This window comes from Peromyscus eremicus, chromosome 23, assembly GCF_949786415.1.
Source record: "Peromyscus eremicus chromosome 23, PerEre_H2_v1, whole genome shotgun sequence".
In the NCBI taxonomy this organism is placed as follows: domain Eukaryota; kingdom Metazoa; phylum Chordata; class Mammalia; order Rodentia; family Cricetidae; genus Peromyscus; species Peromyscus eremicus.
Genome location: NC_081438.1, coordinates 11,510,115 through 11,527,762, shown reverse-complemented (window position 1 = coordinate 11,527,762; position 17,648 = coordinate 11,510,115). Strand labels below are relative to the sequence as shown.

General features: G+C 50.0%; 1 protein-coding gene across 6 annotated transcripts; it reads left to right on the top strand.

The window, feature by feature from the left end:
* The first annotated feature begins 1,045 nt into the window (after window positions 1-1,045).
* On the top strand, window positions 1,046-16,208 carry Trafd1 (TRAF-type zinc finger domain containing 1). Of its 6 annotated transcripts, none has more exons than XM_059248801.1 (13): window positions 1,115-1,154; window positions 1,868-1,947; window positions 2,594-2,651; window positions 7,911-8,046; window positions 8,123-8,176; window positions 8,781-9,186; window positions 9,698-9,904; window positions 12,455-12,531; window positions 13,097-13,327; window positions 14,010-14,130; window positions 14,646-14,985; window positions 15,367-15,439; window positions 15,557-16,208. In XM_059248801.1, the coding sequence occupies exons 3-13, from the start codon at window positions 2,605-2,607 to the stop codon at window positions 15,611-15,613; spliced, it is 1,749 nt and encodes a 582-aa protein (XP_059104784.1). In that variant the 5' UTR covers window positions 1,115-1,154; window positions 1,868-1,947; window positions 2,594-2,604; the 3' UTR covers window positions 15,614-16,208. The 6 variants fall into 6 exon arrangements, with proteins under 6 accessions (XP_059104786.1, XP_059104784.1, XP_059104782.1 ...); XM_059248799.1 differs by lacking the exon at window positions 1,115-1,154 and adding an exon at window positions 1,242-1,380; XM_059248802.1 differs by lacking the exon at window positions 1,115-1,154 and adding an exon at window positions 1,490-1,510.
* The last annotated feature ends 1,440 nt before the right edge of the window (window positions 16,209-17,648 follow it).

Here is a 17,648-nt window from a genome sequence, read left to right as displayed (position 1 = left end):
GGACTGCCATTCTCTTGTTTATTTCTTCTGAATGTATTTATATCACGTTGGGAAACATGTGGGGCATCTGGAACTTTCCTCCGCTCCCGATGGGAATGTTAAAATGGTGCCGTCACTTTCGGAAACAGTTTGTCTGTTAAAAAACAGAAACATGGGTAACCACAGCAGTACAGCCAACAGTGAGCCCACACTTCTAATTTCAAATATTTGAGAGAAATAAAAAAAACATATGGCAATTAGCTGGGTGAGGTAGCGCAAGCCTGCAACCCCAGGACTTGGGAAACCGAGGCAGGAGGATATTGAGTTTAAGGTTGGCACACAGGCAGTTGAGGCCAGAGTGCTGGGATTAAAGGTGTGTGCCTCTGTGCTCTGCTTTTCTCTTTTACATTAAAAAAAACAAAAAACAAAAAAACCTTACTTCTCGTGTGTGTGTGTGTGTGTGTGTGTGTGTGTGTGTCTGCAGAGGACAGAAGCTGCAGATATCCTGGAGCTGGACATAAAGTTGTGAGCCACCTGTTGTGGGTGCTGAGACCCGAACCTGGGTCCTCTATAAGAGCAGCAAGTGCTCTTATCCGCGGAGCCATCTCTGCAGCCACATAGCTTAAGTGTGCTCTTTGCAGTTTACACGCCGCCAGTTTAGACTTAGAATTTTCCCCTTCTATCCATTAGGTATGAGGTGCTCAGGTGAGGCGCTCCACCAAGGCCTGGAGGACACTTTGGCTGTCACATCGGCGTCTCCGCTGCCTCCAAGAGGCCAGGCACGAGGAAGTGCTAACGACAAGGATGGCGAGCGGGTATTAACGGCCCATGACAAAGCACAAACGCCACCCACCGCCCTACTGGGCACATCGGGAGTGTTTGCCTAGTATTATCCAGGCAATCAGTGCCTGCGTCTGCAGAGGCCTCGGCTTTCAGACGAGAGGGAGGCGGGGACCTGTAGGCCACGCCCCCGGGCACCGTGAGCCAATGGGGGGTGAGGAGGCGGGCCAGAGGGAGCGGCAGCGCTGCCGTCCAATGGGCGTCCGGCCTTGCCCCTCGGCCGCCCAATGGGCGCCGGCCCTCGGCGACGGTGGGTAGCGGCCGGGCGGCTAGGCCGTTGTTGGCGCGGGGCGGCCGAGGCGGCTGTGGCGGCGGCGTTCCCGCTGGGCTCCCAGGTGAACGTGGGCGGCGGCGGGGTGGGGTGGGGTGGGGCGGGGCGGGTGGCGAAGGCGGCGGAGGCCGAGGCTCGCGGCGGGAGGCGGAGGTCGGGCTGGCTCCAACCGCTGCGGCCCGCGGAGAGCAGAGCGGCCGCTCCCCGAGGCGCCGCCGTGGCGTGTGGCCCGGCCTGCCTCCGCCTCCCCGGGCCTTCCGCCCGCAGAGGCTTCCCCGCCGGCGCTGGAGGTCCGTCCGCCCCGCAGCCCGCTTTGTCTGCGAGCTTTCCCCTAGACGCTCACCTTAGGTTACCTGGTTTGATGGGCTTGATTTCCGGGCTCTGCTACATGGGACTCTTGAATTCGTTAGATAGTGGCAGGTAGCTTGACAATGCCCAGATCAGCCTGGCGCCAGGTTAGCACCTAAATCTATTTCTGTGTCATGGGGAGGAGTGATGTAAACATTGGCGCTGCCGTTGCCAGCCAGCGCTTCGCCCTCTGTACCGAGAGCGGACCGCCTTTGCCTGGCGTGCCCCGGGTGGGAGGGCTTCAAACTTGACAGAAAAAACAAACCAAACAAACATGGTAGGTCCCATCTCAGTTAAGTAGGCAGCATTACCGATCATCCTGTTCCTTTTGATATGATGTACCAACATGAGCTCTCTGCTGCTTGCTTTCTTTCTTTTTTTTTTGGTAGTGGTTTTTTTTTTTTTGAAATAGGGTCTCATGCATCCCAGGTTGGCCTTGAACTTACTAACTTACCATGTCGCCCAGAAGGTTTTGAACTTCTGATTCTTCTGCCTCCATATCCCTAGTGGTAAGATGATAGGCCTGTGCCATCACGCCCAGTTTTATGGCTGGTCAGGGAACACAGGGCCCTGTACGACCTGAGCCCCAGCCTAGGCTCATCACGTCAAGGATACTCCTGCCGAAAGTGTAGTCCCAAGAAAATATCAGACAGACCCAGACAGAAGGATTTTCTACAAAATACCTGGCCAGTAGCTAGAAACTACCAGTAACTGCTGGTAGCTAGCAAGGTCTGATTAAGGTACTAATTAGCCGAATAAGCTGTGAATGCGGAAAAACTGGAGCACTTTCAAATCGGATTGAGGAGCAGCATCTGAGAGCTTTATGTGTTCCAGGGTTGAAACTGAACCAGAAAAGGGGATTGATTGGTGGTCTCACTGGCATTTGAATGAAGCCTGTAAATTCGTTACAGTTATTTTTAAAATTAGTAGTAGGACTTAAGAATGTTAACTTTTACTGCAGTTGGGTGAAGGGCATAAGGGAGTTCTTTGTATTTTAAGCTTTTTTTCTGCAACATTTTGTAAGTCTAATTATTTTTTTAAATTGGAAATTTAAAAAGCAGTGAAAGGAATGCCCCCAAATTTCTCTTCTTTTGCATGCCATCCCTAAAGCAGAAACGAAACAGAAAGTGACATCTCTTCCTTTGCATTTTTCAGGAAGAGCCAAGATGGCCGAGTTTCCAGATGACCAGGCTGCTCGGCTGTGTGACAACTGGTAAGACATGGAATCGAAAGGGTTGCCATGAGGCCATGCCAGCTCTGTAAAGACTTGGGTGTTTTTTTTGTTTTTTTTTTTTTATTTTTTATTTTTTTATTATGTATACAGTGTTCTGTCTGCATATACACCTGCAGAAGAGGGCACCAGATCTCTTTATGGATGGTTGTGAGCCACCATGTGGTTGCTGGGAATTGAACTCATGACCTCTGGAAGAACAGCCAGTGCTCTTAACCTCTGAGCCACCTCTCCAGCCCGACTTGGGTGTTTTCTATCCCGGTTGTGACTGGCCATACATGTGACCTGTGTCTCTGTCATTGTGACTGGAGCTTTTTAACCACTTGGGTAAATTGCTTGTTTAGAATTTGACAGGAAGGTGTCTCTGGGTAGAATGAGGATTGAAATGGATCAGGCTGGGACTTGGGGCTCTGGCTTGCCTTTCATGAATGACTTAGCAAGATAGGACTAGGCCTGGAGAGATGTCCAAATGGTTAGAGCACTGCCTCCAACCTCTAATCCTTTTCCAGAGGACCCAGGTTCGGTTTCCAGTGCCCAGTGGTGGCTCACAACCATCAGAAACTCCAGACACACATTTGTACAGACATGCATGCAGGCAAAACACCCGTACATAGAATAAAATAAATACTTTTTTTTTCTTTTTATGTTTTTTGAGACAAGGTTTCCCTGTGGAGCTTTGGTGCCTGTCCTAGAACTCACTCTGTAGACCAGGCTGGCCTGGAACTCACAGAGATTCCCCCCCCTCCCCGCCCCCCAGTGTGGGATTAAAGATATGTTCCACCAACACCACCCGGCTCAAAAGAAATAAAAGTTAAAAAAAAAAAAAAGATGCTGGAGCTAGGTGTGGTGGTACATATCTTAATTCCAGCACTCTGGAGGCAGAGGCAGGGAGATCTTTGTGAGGATGAGGCCAGCCTGGTCTACAGTGTACTATATAGGGAGACCCTTCTCAAAAAACAAAGCAAGCAGAAACACAAACAAACCACAAACCACTGGATTGGTCTGGATCCTCACCTTTTTGGGAGGTGGGGTTAGGCAGTGGTAGGGATTGTACGCAGCCTTGTGCCTTGCAGACAAGCTCTGCCACTGAGCCTCCTTCAGCTCCTACAGCCTTCATTCACATGTAAGAAGTGAACTCATTTTTTCATCTCTCCCCAGAAGTATGTTTTGTTTTGTTTTTTTTTCTTTTGAGACAGAGTCTCACTGGCTGGCCCGGAACTCTTTGTAGAGCAGGATGGCCTTGAACTCAGAGATCCACCTGCCTCTGCCAGTGTGATGGAAGGAGTGATTTCCCTCAGTGGCCTCAGAGGCTGTCTGTCGTCTTTGTGAACTGGCTGTCAGTGTGGTGACGGGAAAGTTAGCTGGGTGGCTCAGGATGAACTTTTCCTTTTCTTTCTGTGGGGGCGTTTGGAGACAGGGTCTTGCTGTGTAGTCCAGGCTGGCCTAGGATTGAATGTGTAGCCTCTAGAGCTCTGGGATGACAGGTATGAGTCACATGCTGGGTTTGTCTTTTTGAGATGGTTCATGTAGCTCAAGCTAGTTTCAAACTCAACAGTCAAAGATGACCTAAACCCCAGACTGTCTTTCTATCTTTACTTTCCAAGCACTGGATTCAGAAGTGTGAGCTACCGTTCATAGCTACAGTATTAACTCTTCCGTTACTGGGGAGTAAACCCAGGGCTTCTCAGGAGCAGCACATGCCACCATGCCTCCTTACCACCACCACCCCTTCCCCCCCACCCCCTTTCAGCGCAGGGGATTAAATCTGGGGCATATGCTAGCAGGGACCAGACTCCCAAGGTTGCCATGTTTGATTGTTATCATGTCGTGGTTGCAGGACTGCTGGTGAGATCTGTGCAGCACAGTCTTGAATGCTAAGCTTAACATTTTCATGTTTTTTAACCCAAGTGTAGAAAGGGAAACTTAAAAAATGTATGTGAGTATGGGGGAATGTAAGTGCTGCTGCATATCGGTGGTCAGAGAACATCTTTCAGGACTCGGTTCTCGATTTCCACCATGGGGCCACTGCCTGCTGGGATGAGAACTGGGCAGGTAGGTGAGAGGAGCTGGTTCCTGGTGTGGCTTTCTCCAGAATTTTCCCTCTTCCTTTCAGATAAGGTTTGTTTTGCTGTGTAGCTCCAGACTAGCTTTAAATTTGGTTTGTAGCCTAGTCTAGCTCCAATTCATGATCTTCCTGCCTTAGCCTCCTGAGTGCTGGGATCATGGGCATGCATCACTATTCCTGGCTCCACTGATACACTCTCTCAAGATTTGTATTTATGTGAGTGGTTTGTCTGCATGTATGTGCACCGTGAGTGCCTAACGCCTGTGGTGACCAGAAGAGGGCACTGGATCCCCTGGGGCTGGCGTTAGAGGTGGTGGTGAGCCACCCTGTAGTTCTGGGAACTGACCCTGGGTCCTCTGCAAGAGCAGTGAGTGCTCTTATACTCTGAGCCATCCTTCCAGCCTCTTCACCAATACTCTTACTGAAAACTACTGAAGAAAGAACTTTGTATTCTTTGTGTGTGCATGTGTGTGCATGTGTAGTGGGTGTCTTGCCATTTCAGCAAGACTGGTTGGTCACAAGCCCCAAACCTGCCTGTCTCTGCCATGACACCCTGCTTTTACATGTGCCTGGGAACCTATACTCAGGGGTTGTGTTGGCTCAGCAAGCACCTTGCCCACTGAGCGGAGCTGCAGCGCGGTGAGACTGTTCTGGGCTTCACTTCCACATGGCAGTGGAGGGAGATGCCGGTGGAGGAGAGTCGGCAATGCTGGTGGAGAGCTCGAGAGAGCCCTGGCTGCTGGCCCTGCCCTCGGGGGTAAAGGGCGCATTTTCGAGAGTGACTCTCCACTGGTGCTCCCTGCCTGCCACTTCCGACTCTCCAAGCATCATCTGTGTGTCTGTGTAAGTCAGGGGCTCCATCATCATTGGCGTGGATAAAGTAAGAAAATGTGACTTGAGAAGCAAAATGACACTTGGCTGAGACATCCTGATTTTCAGTCTGTTCTACTTTGGAGGAGTCTGAGGCCTGGGACAGTGTATAAATAACTGTGCTAAGGGAGTTCAGACAGCACAAGGGAGAATCTGGTGAAAACAAGGTTACCCCGAGCAGAGCACCTGAAAGGAGAAAGCAGCTTAGCATGGAGGACTGACTAGCCCATGCCTGCTGGCCGGCCTGAGGAACTGTTTGCATTGCAGGCTTTGGAAGCTGGTCTGGGGGGTGCTGTAGAGATGGCTCAGTGGTTAAGAGCATGTACCACTCCAGCAGAGGACCTGAGTTCAGTTCTCAGCACCAACATCTGGTGGTTCACAATCACCTATTCTAGGGGAATCAGATGCCTCTGGCCTCCATGGACACCTGCCTTCATGTACACATACCCATGCATACATGCATGTAAAAAATTATGAAACTAAATCTTTTTTAAAAAGTTAGGTTTCAAATAAAAAGCTAGGTGTGGTGGCACATGCCTTTAATCCCAGGAGGGACTCTAGAGGTTGAGGTAGGAGGATCTCTGTGAGTTCAAGTTCAGCCTGATCTACAGAGCAAGTTCGAGGACAGCTAGAGCTGTTACACAGAGAAACCCTGTCTTGGAAAGAAAAAAAAAAAGTTAGTTTTGGGCTGGATAGATGGTTCAGTGATTAATAGTGCTCTTACAGAGGACCTAGGCTCAGTTCCCATATTGTAGCTCACAAGCTGTCTGTAACTCCAGTTCCAGGGGAGCCGATGCCCTCTTCTGGCTTCCATGGGCACCAGGCATGTACATGACACATACATACATGTAGGCATAGCACTCATATACACAAACTAAATATATCTAAAATAAAACCATGGTGGTCTTTAGCCAGGCATGGTGGCACATACCTTTGATTCTAGCACCTGGAAGGCAGAGGCATGTGGCCAACCTGGTCTACATAGAGAGACCCTGTTTCACAAAAAAAGAAAAAAACCAACCAAACAAACAAAAAACAGTTGGTCTTTGGAGTTTTCTCTGTCATATCTCTGTTTTTTTCCCCCCTTAGATTCCCTTCCCCCCGCCCCCCTCGAGACAAGGTTTCTCCGTGTAGTTTTGGTGCCTTTCCTGGATCTCACTCTGTAGACCAGGCAGGCCTCGAACTCACATCCACCTGTCTGGCTCCCACGTTGTGTGCCATCATATCTGTCTTTCTGTCATCCCTGCACATGATCCCAGCAAACAGATCTCTGAGTTCGAGGGCAGCCTGGTCTACCAAGTAAGTTCCAGGACAGCCAGGGCCACACAGAGAAACCCTGTCTTGAAAGACCAAAAATAGTAGATAGATAGATAGATAGATAGATAGATAGATAGATGATAGATAGATACATAGATGATAGATAGATGATAGGTAGATAGATGATAGACAGATGATAGATAGATAAATGGAAAAGGTATTCTTCAGCATTGAAGTTGCATTGGACACAACTAGGCAGTTAGTAGAAAAGTGGGTTGTGATTTAAAGTAGTTTTTCCAATGTAGTATTTATTACGTTTTACGTTTTTATTGTGTGTGTGTGCACACATGCACATGCATGCCACCCTGTGCAAGTGAAGGTCAAGGGACACCATTTTGGAATCAGTTCTCTGTCCACCTACCATGTGGATCCTCGGGATCAAATTTAGGTTGCTAGGCTTGGCAACAAGTACTTTGGTTCACTGAGCCATCTCACCAGCCCCTGAAATTTTTGTGGTTACCTCTTTTCTTATGGTATCTAATAGTCCAGGACATGGGAGTATGAGGATTCGAAGGCTCCCCAAACCTAAGAGGCTGGGAAAGGAGGTCCGGACCAACCAGAGCTACAACAGCAAGAGCCTGTCTCAAAAGTAAAACAGTAGCAAATAAGCTAACAAACAGAAATAAAACTTGTTAGCCAGGCAAGGTAGTTCATACCTCCATTCCAACACGAGTAAGCTTGGGCAGGAAGATTGCTACGAATTTGAGGACAGTCTGTGTTCCAGTGTGAGAACTTGTCTCAAAAAACAAGCAGGACGTGGTGGTCCACACCTACAGTCTCACCTCTGGGAGGTAGAGAAAGGAAGATCAAGGTCTTTCCCACATAGTGACTTGAGGCCAGCCTGGGCTACATGAGATCCTGTGTGAAAAGACAAACACAAAACCAAAATGTTCGTGGTGACAAAGACCTATGGGAGGTGACAGCACTGTGTGAGAAAAGTCATGGATCGGTTAGTAACCCTTGCCTTTTTCTTCGGCTTCTTTCTGTAGCAAAAAGGAAATTCCTGTGTTTAATTTTACCATCCATGAAATCCACTGTCAAAGGAACATTGGTGTGTGCCCTGTCTGCAAGGAGCCCTTCCCCAAATCTGACATGGACGTCCACATGGCCACAGAGCACTGTCAGGTGAACGCCCTTCCCCAGATGTGCACTGGGAAAGCATGCTGTTCCGGAGTCACTTGACTGACTCTCTGTATCCTAGGTGACGTGTAAATGTAACAAGAAGCTGGAGAAGAGGCAGTTCAAGCAGCACATGGTTAGTCCCCGGGAAGGAGGGACTTCTGGGCCAGGCCCGCTCAGACCAGAGTCATGTGCAGCAAGAAAGCCCGTACACAGCCTGTCTTCACCAGCCTTGTGCAGACCCAGGCTCAAGGCCCCGTTGAAGCTTTGGCTGGCTCCGGCCAGATGGGACTACCTAGCTCTTGTACTCCCTCTGTTTGGAACTTTGTCCTTTCTCCTTGGGAACCAAGTCTGTCTGTCCGGTGGGGTTTACCTATTGCTGCCTTCTGGGACATATGAAACCAAGTCCGTGGCTCATTCTATGTGTTAAAAGCTGGCTTTTCCTTTCCCTTTTAATTATTTTTAGTTAGTGTGTGTATGTGCTGTCTGTGTGCCACAGTGCACATGTGGAGGTCAGGGTAACTTGTGGGAGTCAGTTCTTCCTCCACCGTGTAGATCCTGGACCTCAAACTCAGGCTGTCAGCTTTGGTGGCAAGCACCTTTCCTTGCAGCTCATAGTTCTTAGAAAGCATAGCATCCCAGCCGGGGTTGGAGAAGACTGAAGCAGACACTTGGTGTTCTTGCCCTGTGCTGAACTCCAGCCTCTGTGTATAATAAGCCCTTCCCGCCTTGCCTGGCAGGAGACCGAGTGTCCTCTGCGGCTTGCTGTCTGCCAGCACTGTGATCTGGAGCTTTCTGTTCTCAAGCTGAAGGAGCATGAGGATTACTGCGGCGCCCGGACAGAGCTGTGCGGCAGCTGTGGGCGCAATGTGCTGGTGAAAGAGCTGAAGACTCACCCTCAAGTCTGTGGGAGGGTGGAGGAGGAGAAGAGAAATGAGGCGGCCATCCCTCCTGATGCCTACGATGAGTCGTGGAGTCAGGATGGAATGTGGATTGCATCCCAGCTCCTCCAACAAATTGAGGCCCTGGACCCTCCCATGAGACTCCCTGGAAGGCCCCTGAGAGCCTTTGAGTCGGACCCTTTCTACAGTCGGACTGTCAGCCAGAGGAACACGACAGCCCATTTTCCAATTCAGAATAATCTGTGTGAGTTGTGCTTAGCCTAGGAGATGGGAATGGGGCCACAGTCCTAGGACTAAAGGGCAGCAGGACTTGATGCTAGAAACATGACCGTCCCTGTGACACTGGGAAGGAGGTGACTTGCCTGTACAGCAGGGATGATGAACCCTGTGGTATGCCGTTGCTGTTAGGATTGGTGGTGACAGGCCTGACATTGTCCTTAGTCCCCAAGGCACTTGCAGCATGCTGTCAGCTTGTGAACAGGGAAGGGTCGCCTCAGGTTGTCTAGACAGCTTGACTGCGTAATCGTAGTTCAGATAAGATGTGAGCAGTGTGCAGCAGCGGCCTGTCTTAGTGACAGGTGAGTGGTACTGCTGACTAGTCATTTGTTTATGCTCCTAATGGGGTGTTGTTTCATGGCAGATGTCAGGTTCAGAGGCCCCTGAAGGCAGAGGGCTCAGGTCCTGTTAACCCTGCCAGGTTGTCAGGCGTGGATGGTGGCAATGGCTGATGTGCTAATGAGTTGTTTCCTTCCCAGTTGAAGAACAAGAAAGGCAGGAAAGGAATAGAAGCCGGCAGTCCCCAAAGGAGAGCGGTGAAAATAACTCACATTTGGACTTCATGTTGGCCCTGAGTCTGCAGAATGAGGGACAGGCCTCCAGCATGGCAGGACAGGGCTTCTGGGGCTCTGTGCCAGAGGCTGATCCAGCACGTGGTGGGCCCTCTTCTCTGGGTAACAAAAAGGGTAAGTTTGCTTATTTTACATAGACTTTACAATTCTTTGTTATTTTTACGAGTGATTTGCTTGTTTGTATGCATATGTACCATGTGCATTCAGTGCCTCGGGAGGCCGGAAGTACCTAGAACTGGAGTTACAGTGGCTGTGAGACACCGTTCAGGTGTCAGGAAGAGAACCCAGGTCCTCTGTAAGAGCAGCAGTGCTCTGAACCACTGAGCGGGCTCTCCAGCCCATCACCACAGTGTCTGTGAGTCTTACATTCCATAGCTCCTGTAAGATGGAAGTGCTGGGCTGGAGATGGCCCAGTGGGTAGAGGCACTTGTCGCCAAGACCAGCGATCCTCAGTTTGGAGCCGACTCCCAGGGTTGCTGACAACACATGAGCCCCGTGGCGTGACTGTGCCACCTCCCACTACACACAAAAATTTAAAATAACTAAGGTGCATTGACACACACCTTTAATCCCAGTACTTGGGAGGTGGAGGTAGGTGGATCCCTGTGAGTTTCAAGCCATGGCTGTATTGTGAGAACCTATCTCAAAAATACAGATTTTTTTTTTTTTTTTTTAAGTTTTTTAAGACAGGGTTTCTCTGTATAGCTCTTGTTGTCCTGGAACTCACTCTATAGACCAGGCTGGCCTCACACTCTCAGAGATCCTCTGCCTGCCTCCATCTCCCGAGTGATGGGACTAAAGGTGTGCACCACTACTACCACCACCCCACCACCACCACCCCACCACCACCACCCCCGCCCCCAGCTGAAAATAGAAGTGTTTAATGAGATAGACTTCAGTTGTTTTTACCACACCCCCTCACCCCCCTATTCTGAACTGTCCAAGAACAGTGCAGTGAATCCCACAGGCTCATCTGTGTTGTTTTCTTTCTCCACACTTATCTTGATACATATTCCCCTTGAGCTCTTTAAAGGTAATAGACACAGGACATTCTGTGCTTAAATACTCTGGCATGTATTTCTTCACAAGAGCACTATGTAAACAAAACAGATGTCACAAAAATTTCTCACTTTATTTTTTTGAGACAGAGTTTCTCTCTCTATCTCTGGTTGTCCAGAAACTCACTCTGTAGCCCAGGCTGGCCTGAACTCACAGAGATCCACCTGCCTCCACCTCCCGAGTGCTGGGATCAAAGGTGTGCACCACCTCCACCCCCCCCACCCCCCCACCCCCCCACTCCCCGGCCATGGCTCTCACTCTTATATACTGTTCCTTAGCACTTTTTGTTGTTCCAAGTTTTGTTCTTTTTGGTTTTTTTTTTTGGTTTTTTCGAGACAGGGTTTCTCTGTGTAGCTTTGCGCCTTTCCTGGAACTCGCTTTGGAGACCAGGCTGGCCTCGAACTCACAGAGATCCACCTGCCTCTGCCTCCCGAGTGCTGGGATTAAAGGCGTGCGCCACCACCGCCCAGCTTGTTCCAAGTTTTTATGCATTGGTACTTTTGGTTTGGTTTATTATTATTATTATTATTATTATTATTATTTAAGATTTATTTATTATGTATACAGTGTTCTGCCTACATGCATGCTTACAAGCCAGAAGAGGGCAGCAGATCTCATTACAGATGGTTGTAAGCCACCATGTGGTTGCTGGGAATTGAACTCAGGACCTCTGGAAGAACAGCCAGTGCTCTTAACCGCTGAGCCATCTCTCCAGCCCTATTATTATTATTATTATTATTATTATTATTATTATTATTATTATTTGAGACAAGGTCTCACTATGCAGTCTTGGCTGGCCTAGAAATCACAGAGAGCTGCTTGTCTCTGCCTTTGAGTGCTAGGATTAAAGGTGTGTGCCACTCCAGGCCACATTGGTAGTTTTGAAAAGTCCATGGTAGCTGTCTGCAGAACATTCTTTCATGTCTAGTGTCTGGATACAGTTCTGTCAAGATCTGTCTACATCCTCTTCCCTTTTTTTTTTTTTTTTTTTTTTGAAACAAGCTGTCTCTGTAGCCCAGGCTGCCCTTGAATTTACTACCTTGCCTCATCCTCCCAAGTGATAAGGCTGTATAAGGTGTGCCATCATGCCAGGATTCCTGCTTGGTAGCAAAAGTCTGCAGCAAGGAAAATAAACAAACAAATAAGCAAACATCCAGGTGTGATGGTGCACACCTTTAATCCCAGCACTCACAAGGCAGAGGCAGGCCGATCTCTGAGAGTTCGAGGTCAGCCTGGGCTATAGAGTGAGTTCCAGGACAGCAAGGGCTGTCTTGGAAAAACCAAAACCAAAACCAACCAAACAAAAAATCTACAAGAAGTCTGTGCTCGATGGCCCTTTAAGGGGTTCTTCCTTCATTATGTTTAGCTCATTCCGTCTTTACCTAATTGTTTCTTTTCTTTTAAAAAGTGTCCTGTTTCCAAACGGTCCTTCTCAAACTTTCGAGACCTTCCTTTTCCTGTGTAACCTCCCCTTGAACCAGATTGGAATTTATTCCGTGTCCTTTTCAAGGTAGTCCAGCACCCCAGCTGGCCCAAGTCAGACTTGTGTGTCAGATCCTCTACGGGTGAAGGGGTTGACCGCAGTTCTTGTTCCTGTGGCCCCAGGTGCAGCTGACGAGACCCTGCTGCCCTGTGAGTTCTGTGAGGAGCTGTACCCGGAAGACCTGCTCATTGATCATCAGGTGTGTGTTACATGACAGCATCAGGCAGGAGCAGGAGCAGGCTGTGGTCAGTGTGACAAGCCACAAGAGGCCTTACTGAGTGCAGTGCCTGTGGTGAGGTCTGTTTTCACCACATGGCTGCAGCACTCAGCCTCATCCCCTTAGACTCAACTGACCTTTCTGCTTCAGCGTCCCCAGCCTGGTTATCAGGAGCCATGTTTCCCTGGTACTTGGTCTGTGCAGTGAGGCCTAGGCCAGCATTTATAAGCTGCCATGTTGTCTCAGCTTTGGGTAATGAGACGTATCCTGCTCTTAGAAGTGGTGTTGAACACTTTGAATACATCTAGTGTTTGGTCCTTTAACAAGGATAAAGAGACTGTTTGCCCTTTGTTCTGTCGTGTGGTCATGGGTGGTGTGTGATGGCGGGGGTGCAGTAAGGAACTGCAGAACGTGGAGGTGCTGTGGTGCTCTCTGGCCTCTCCAGTTCCAAACTCGGGGTTGAAGCAGTTTCTTGGAGAAAATGTTTTAGCAGTGCAATTTTTCCTTAACCTCTTTTTTATTTTTTAACATGTGTTTTGAATGACAGACAAGCTGCAACCCTTCACATGCCTTACGTTCACTCAATACTGGCAGCTCTTCCCTCAGGGGGGTAGAGGATCCTGGTGTCATCTTCCAGAACTTTCTACAACAGGCAACAAGTAACCAGTTAGACACTTTAATGGGCCTCAACAGCGCAGCTGCTGTGGAAGACAGCGTTATCATCCCCTGTGAGTTCTGTGGGGTGCAGCTGGAAGAGGAGGTGCTGTTCCATCATCAGGTGAGAGTCCCTGGAGGTGCCTTCTGGTCTCCATGTGGGTCATCTGGGATGTGGTTGATGTCCTCCAGCTGCAGCCTGTCCTCAGAGCCCATGCGTCTGCATTGGAGACTGCGTTCGGGCAGAGGGCTGAGGGAGGTCTCCCTGACAGCAGAGGCATCTGCTTTTGACAGGGAGGCTCCCGTCATGCTGTTTGAGAGTTGTGTCCATGAGCCCTGGGCTCCAGCTCTGGCTTTGCCATGTGGTGGCCTGGCTCTGTATTCTGCATGGGAGCATCTGGAAGGAAGGGCGCTATACTACATACTCCAGAGTCCTCTCCAGATTTCCAGTCTGGAAGCCCGGTTGTTCATGGGAAATACTTTTTTCCTCCTCAGTCACCGTTTTTATAAAGAGCCAGCAGTGCAGGCCTCCTTTCTTTCTTTGCTCTTTATCACCTAGGAGAGACTGGAATAACCCACCACTCCACCACTCCAGCCAAAGTACTTTCCTGATCTCTCCACACCAGCCCTTGCTTCATCCCTGCCCAGAGCTTCGAGAGCCCATGCTGGCTGGCTGTTCCTAGGGTCTGGCCTCGTCTTAGTTTCCAGACTTCTAATGGTTCTCAGTGGGTGTACATGATCACCCACCTGCTGTTGCTCTTCTCTCTCAACATCCTAAGTCCTCACTTGATTTTCTTTTTGTTTAGGACCAGTGTGACCAACGCCCAGCCACAGCGAACCACCATGCAATGGAGAGCATCCCTACACAGGATTCCCAGCCTGAAGACGCTTCACCAGAGCTGCCCAGGAGGCGGGTCAAACACCAGGGTATCAGCTGGGACTGAGTTAGGCCACAGCACTGCTGGCTAGGGCCTGCTTCCCACTTCTCATCTCCAGGAGGCTAACCTGCACCACTGGTTGGCTTGCATGAGGGTCTCCTGGGGAACTGCTGAGGCTAAGTCGTCCCCACATGACCCCTAGCTGTCCTAAGTACAGATTTTATAGAGTTAGGGATTCAGAGACAGGTGTGAGTCACAGTGCTGAGGTGAGCTGTGGCTCCTGACTGCCGAACTGTCTTCTGAGTGGGCACGTGAACTGTTTCTGAAACTTGCCACCACAAAGCCAATTGCAAACTACTTTTCAGAGTCTGCTGGCATCCTTTTGCTGCTCAGTTAGGAGACTGACTTTGAGGATCGATCGGGAAGTTGGCATGCAGAGTGGGGAGAGAGTATCTGTCTCCTGCGGTATTGTTAGTGGGAAGCAGTTGTCTGTTGTCTACGCCGAACCCAGCGCTAACAGCTAGAGTAGCCTTTCCTCTAAGCCATCGCTGCCTCTCTTTCCAGGAGACCTGGCTTCAGGCTACATGGATGATGTCAAGCAGGAAGCAGCAAAAGGAGGCTCCACCTACTCGCCGTCTCCCAGCAGAACCATGAACAACATGACTACCTGTAACCCAGTGTTGAACTCAGCATCAGGCCCCGGATCTGAGTGCCAGCCTAGCCCTCCTCGTGTGCTGAAGCTTAACAACTCAGACAGCCAGGACATCCGAGGGCGGAGTCGGGGCAGCCAGAATGGGCCTGCAGCATCTGGGCATGCTCCAGTGATCCACTCTATTCGAAATCTCTATCCAGAAAACCTTGCGCCCTCTTTTCCTCATGGGCCCCCTGGGAGGTATGGAGCCAGGTAAGCAGCACCCCAGCGTGGAGCTGACTGTGGCTGAAGAGAGCATGGGCAGGCAGTCTGGGCTGGCGAGACGGCTCAGTGGGTAAAAGCACTCACTGTAAAAGCCTGATGACTTCAGTGTGGTCCTCAGACCCCACCACAGAGTTGTCCTCTGACCACCACACACACTGCACACACACAGAATAATTAATGCAGTGAGTTAAAAAGGTCTGTTCACACTGGTCCATCATGGTCCACGGTGCTGAGGGTGGAGCCCAGGAGCACGCCCTTGCTCAGCTCGGGCTCTGTCTAGTCACCCCCACTTCCACTGAGGAGTCTGGCGGGGTTTGCTGTGCTGGTGTCCCCCTCTCCAGTCCTGAGTCCCCACATCTTTTTTTGCAGCGGGAGGAGTGAAGGTGGTCGGAGTTCTCGGGTCAACCCCACAGCTGCCAGCTACCACGGCAGAACTCCAAAGGTAACTGGAGTCGACGAGCTAGGCTCAGGGCAGATGGGTTGGTAGTGGTGGCTTCTTGTGAGGAGAGCTGGATGGGAATTCTTTCTCTGCTTAGTCTTTCCTTTTGTTATTCAACAGGCAAAGCCTCCGAAGCAGCAGGGGGCAGGGGATGCAGAGGAGGAAGAGGAGGAGTAGTGAGGACCATGGGGGCCCTTACCGCCCACCCTGTGAAGAGCAGCACATGCTGGTGCAGTGTCCAACTGCCCCTCAGGCTCATTAAGAGACTCCAGACTTTAATTTTTCCCAGGTTATGGCCGTTTTGTGTCTTTGAGATTGTGCTGTGGGTGTTTGGGTGTTGGGGGGCTAGCTGGGAGGTCCTGCTGCTCCTGTCGGGCAGCAGTGAGATGAGTGTATCTGTGGTCCTCGGGGCCCCTAAGGGCTCCATCCTGAGACATACCATCACCACTGCTTCTTGGTGCTTTGTGGTCCTGGTGGACAGAGAGGAGGGTTCTGGGAATCTCAGAGTTACCAGTGAAGCAGTTCTATCCCTGTGTGGGCCTAAGCTTGGGTTTATAGCATGTTAGAACGAGTTGAGCTACAGGTACATGGACTAGAGGCCACCTTGGTACTTGTGGGTCACCACCCTCTGTTCCTGATCGAGGGTACTGCTTTGTTCTCGATGTCCCCACCAGGGCCACGCCTGCCTTTATGCCTCCCCCTCCCCTTTTTGTTTTACTGTTCTAATTATCTATTTCCTTGTAATAGAAATAAAGTTTGTATTCAGAGCTCAGCTGAGGCTTGTGATTCTTTCTACAGAGATGGTGGAGTGTGCAGTCTCATTATATAGCCTAGGCTGGCTTTGAACTTGTAGGAAGACTGCAGGCACAGTTGAGGAATTGGGCTCTTTCAGCATGGGTTCCTTCTCAGAGTGCCCAGAATCAAGGGGTCATGTTCTTTTTTTCCCTAAGACGGTCTCATGTAGACCAGGCTGACCTCAAACTCTTGACTCTTCTGCCTGCCTGCCCTCACCTTAAGTGCTGACAGTTTCCTCCAAAATTTGCCCTTTGGAGGAAACTCAAGAGGTTCACTGCAGCTGTGGGAGGACGTGGGGCCTAGAAGAGAAAAAGGAGGCTTCTCAGGAGCCTTAGTCTTGGGCCAGCCACAGTGCTGCACAACAGTGGAAGGCTGAGGAAGGCTCAGGATTTGTCTCAAAGCAAAACCCACAAAATCCTGAATCCCAAAGGGAGCCATGCCGTGGAAGGACAACCAGTCCTGCTTCAGCACTCCCGTAAGCCACAGGACTGAGAAGACAGATGGAAGAACCGCACTTGCACAGATGGAGCATGAGAGACCATGTCACTTACAGAAGAAGGCTGTCCCCAGTGAGACACACTGTAGGCAGATATGTCATTCAGTCGTCCCTCAGACACCAGACTCACAAAGGGTGGGTAGCTCACAAAAGCCCTCCTCAGGTGAAAGGCTTTGGTGTCACCTCTGTCTTCTTGGGACATCAAAGAGGTGTCAGGAAGGGTCTGGGGCAACTTGGGCCTCTCCCTGGTCAGGCTAGAGCACAGGCCTGCCAGGAAGTAGAACTCTGACCCCACAGGATGCTGTGTGGGTGTGGTTTGTCACCTGCTGTCCTGAACGACACTTTTAAAAAATACACATGTAACTAAAGCAAGCTGAGGACATAGAGAGTTCCCTGTATTCTTAGGAGTTTGCCCTTGATCTCAGCCATCCTGGTGTTCCCAGCCATTCTTTTGACACTTCTTGTTCAAACTGTCACGTATCCTTAGTGTCAGTAATACACCCTTGTTTAATTCTTTTAGTGTATATTAGTTGTAGGAGATGACTTTCATACATACAATGTACATTTTGTGTGAGGCTGCATCAGTGCCTCACTGAGTAGTCCTAGCTGGCCTGGAATTCACTGTGGAGACCAGACTGGCCTTGAACTTGTGGCAATCCTTGCCCTCCTGGGTGCTGATACATTATATGCCCATGCCCTGCCATATAATGAACTCTGATCATAGTTACACCCCTGTTATTTTTCTCTTTCTGGGCATGGTGGTGTGAGAGACAGGGCCTCATGTAGCCCAGGCTGGCCTTGAGCTTTCTCTTTTCCTCCTCAGTACACCACCATGCCTCGCCCCACTTGAGCTCTTAGACCTTGGCTGGTGCATGTTGACTGGGCGCCTGTCCCAGTTGTCTGTCTGTCCCAGTTGTTTAT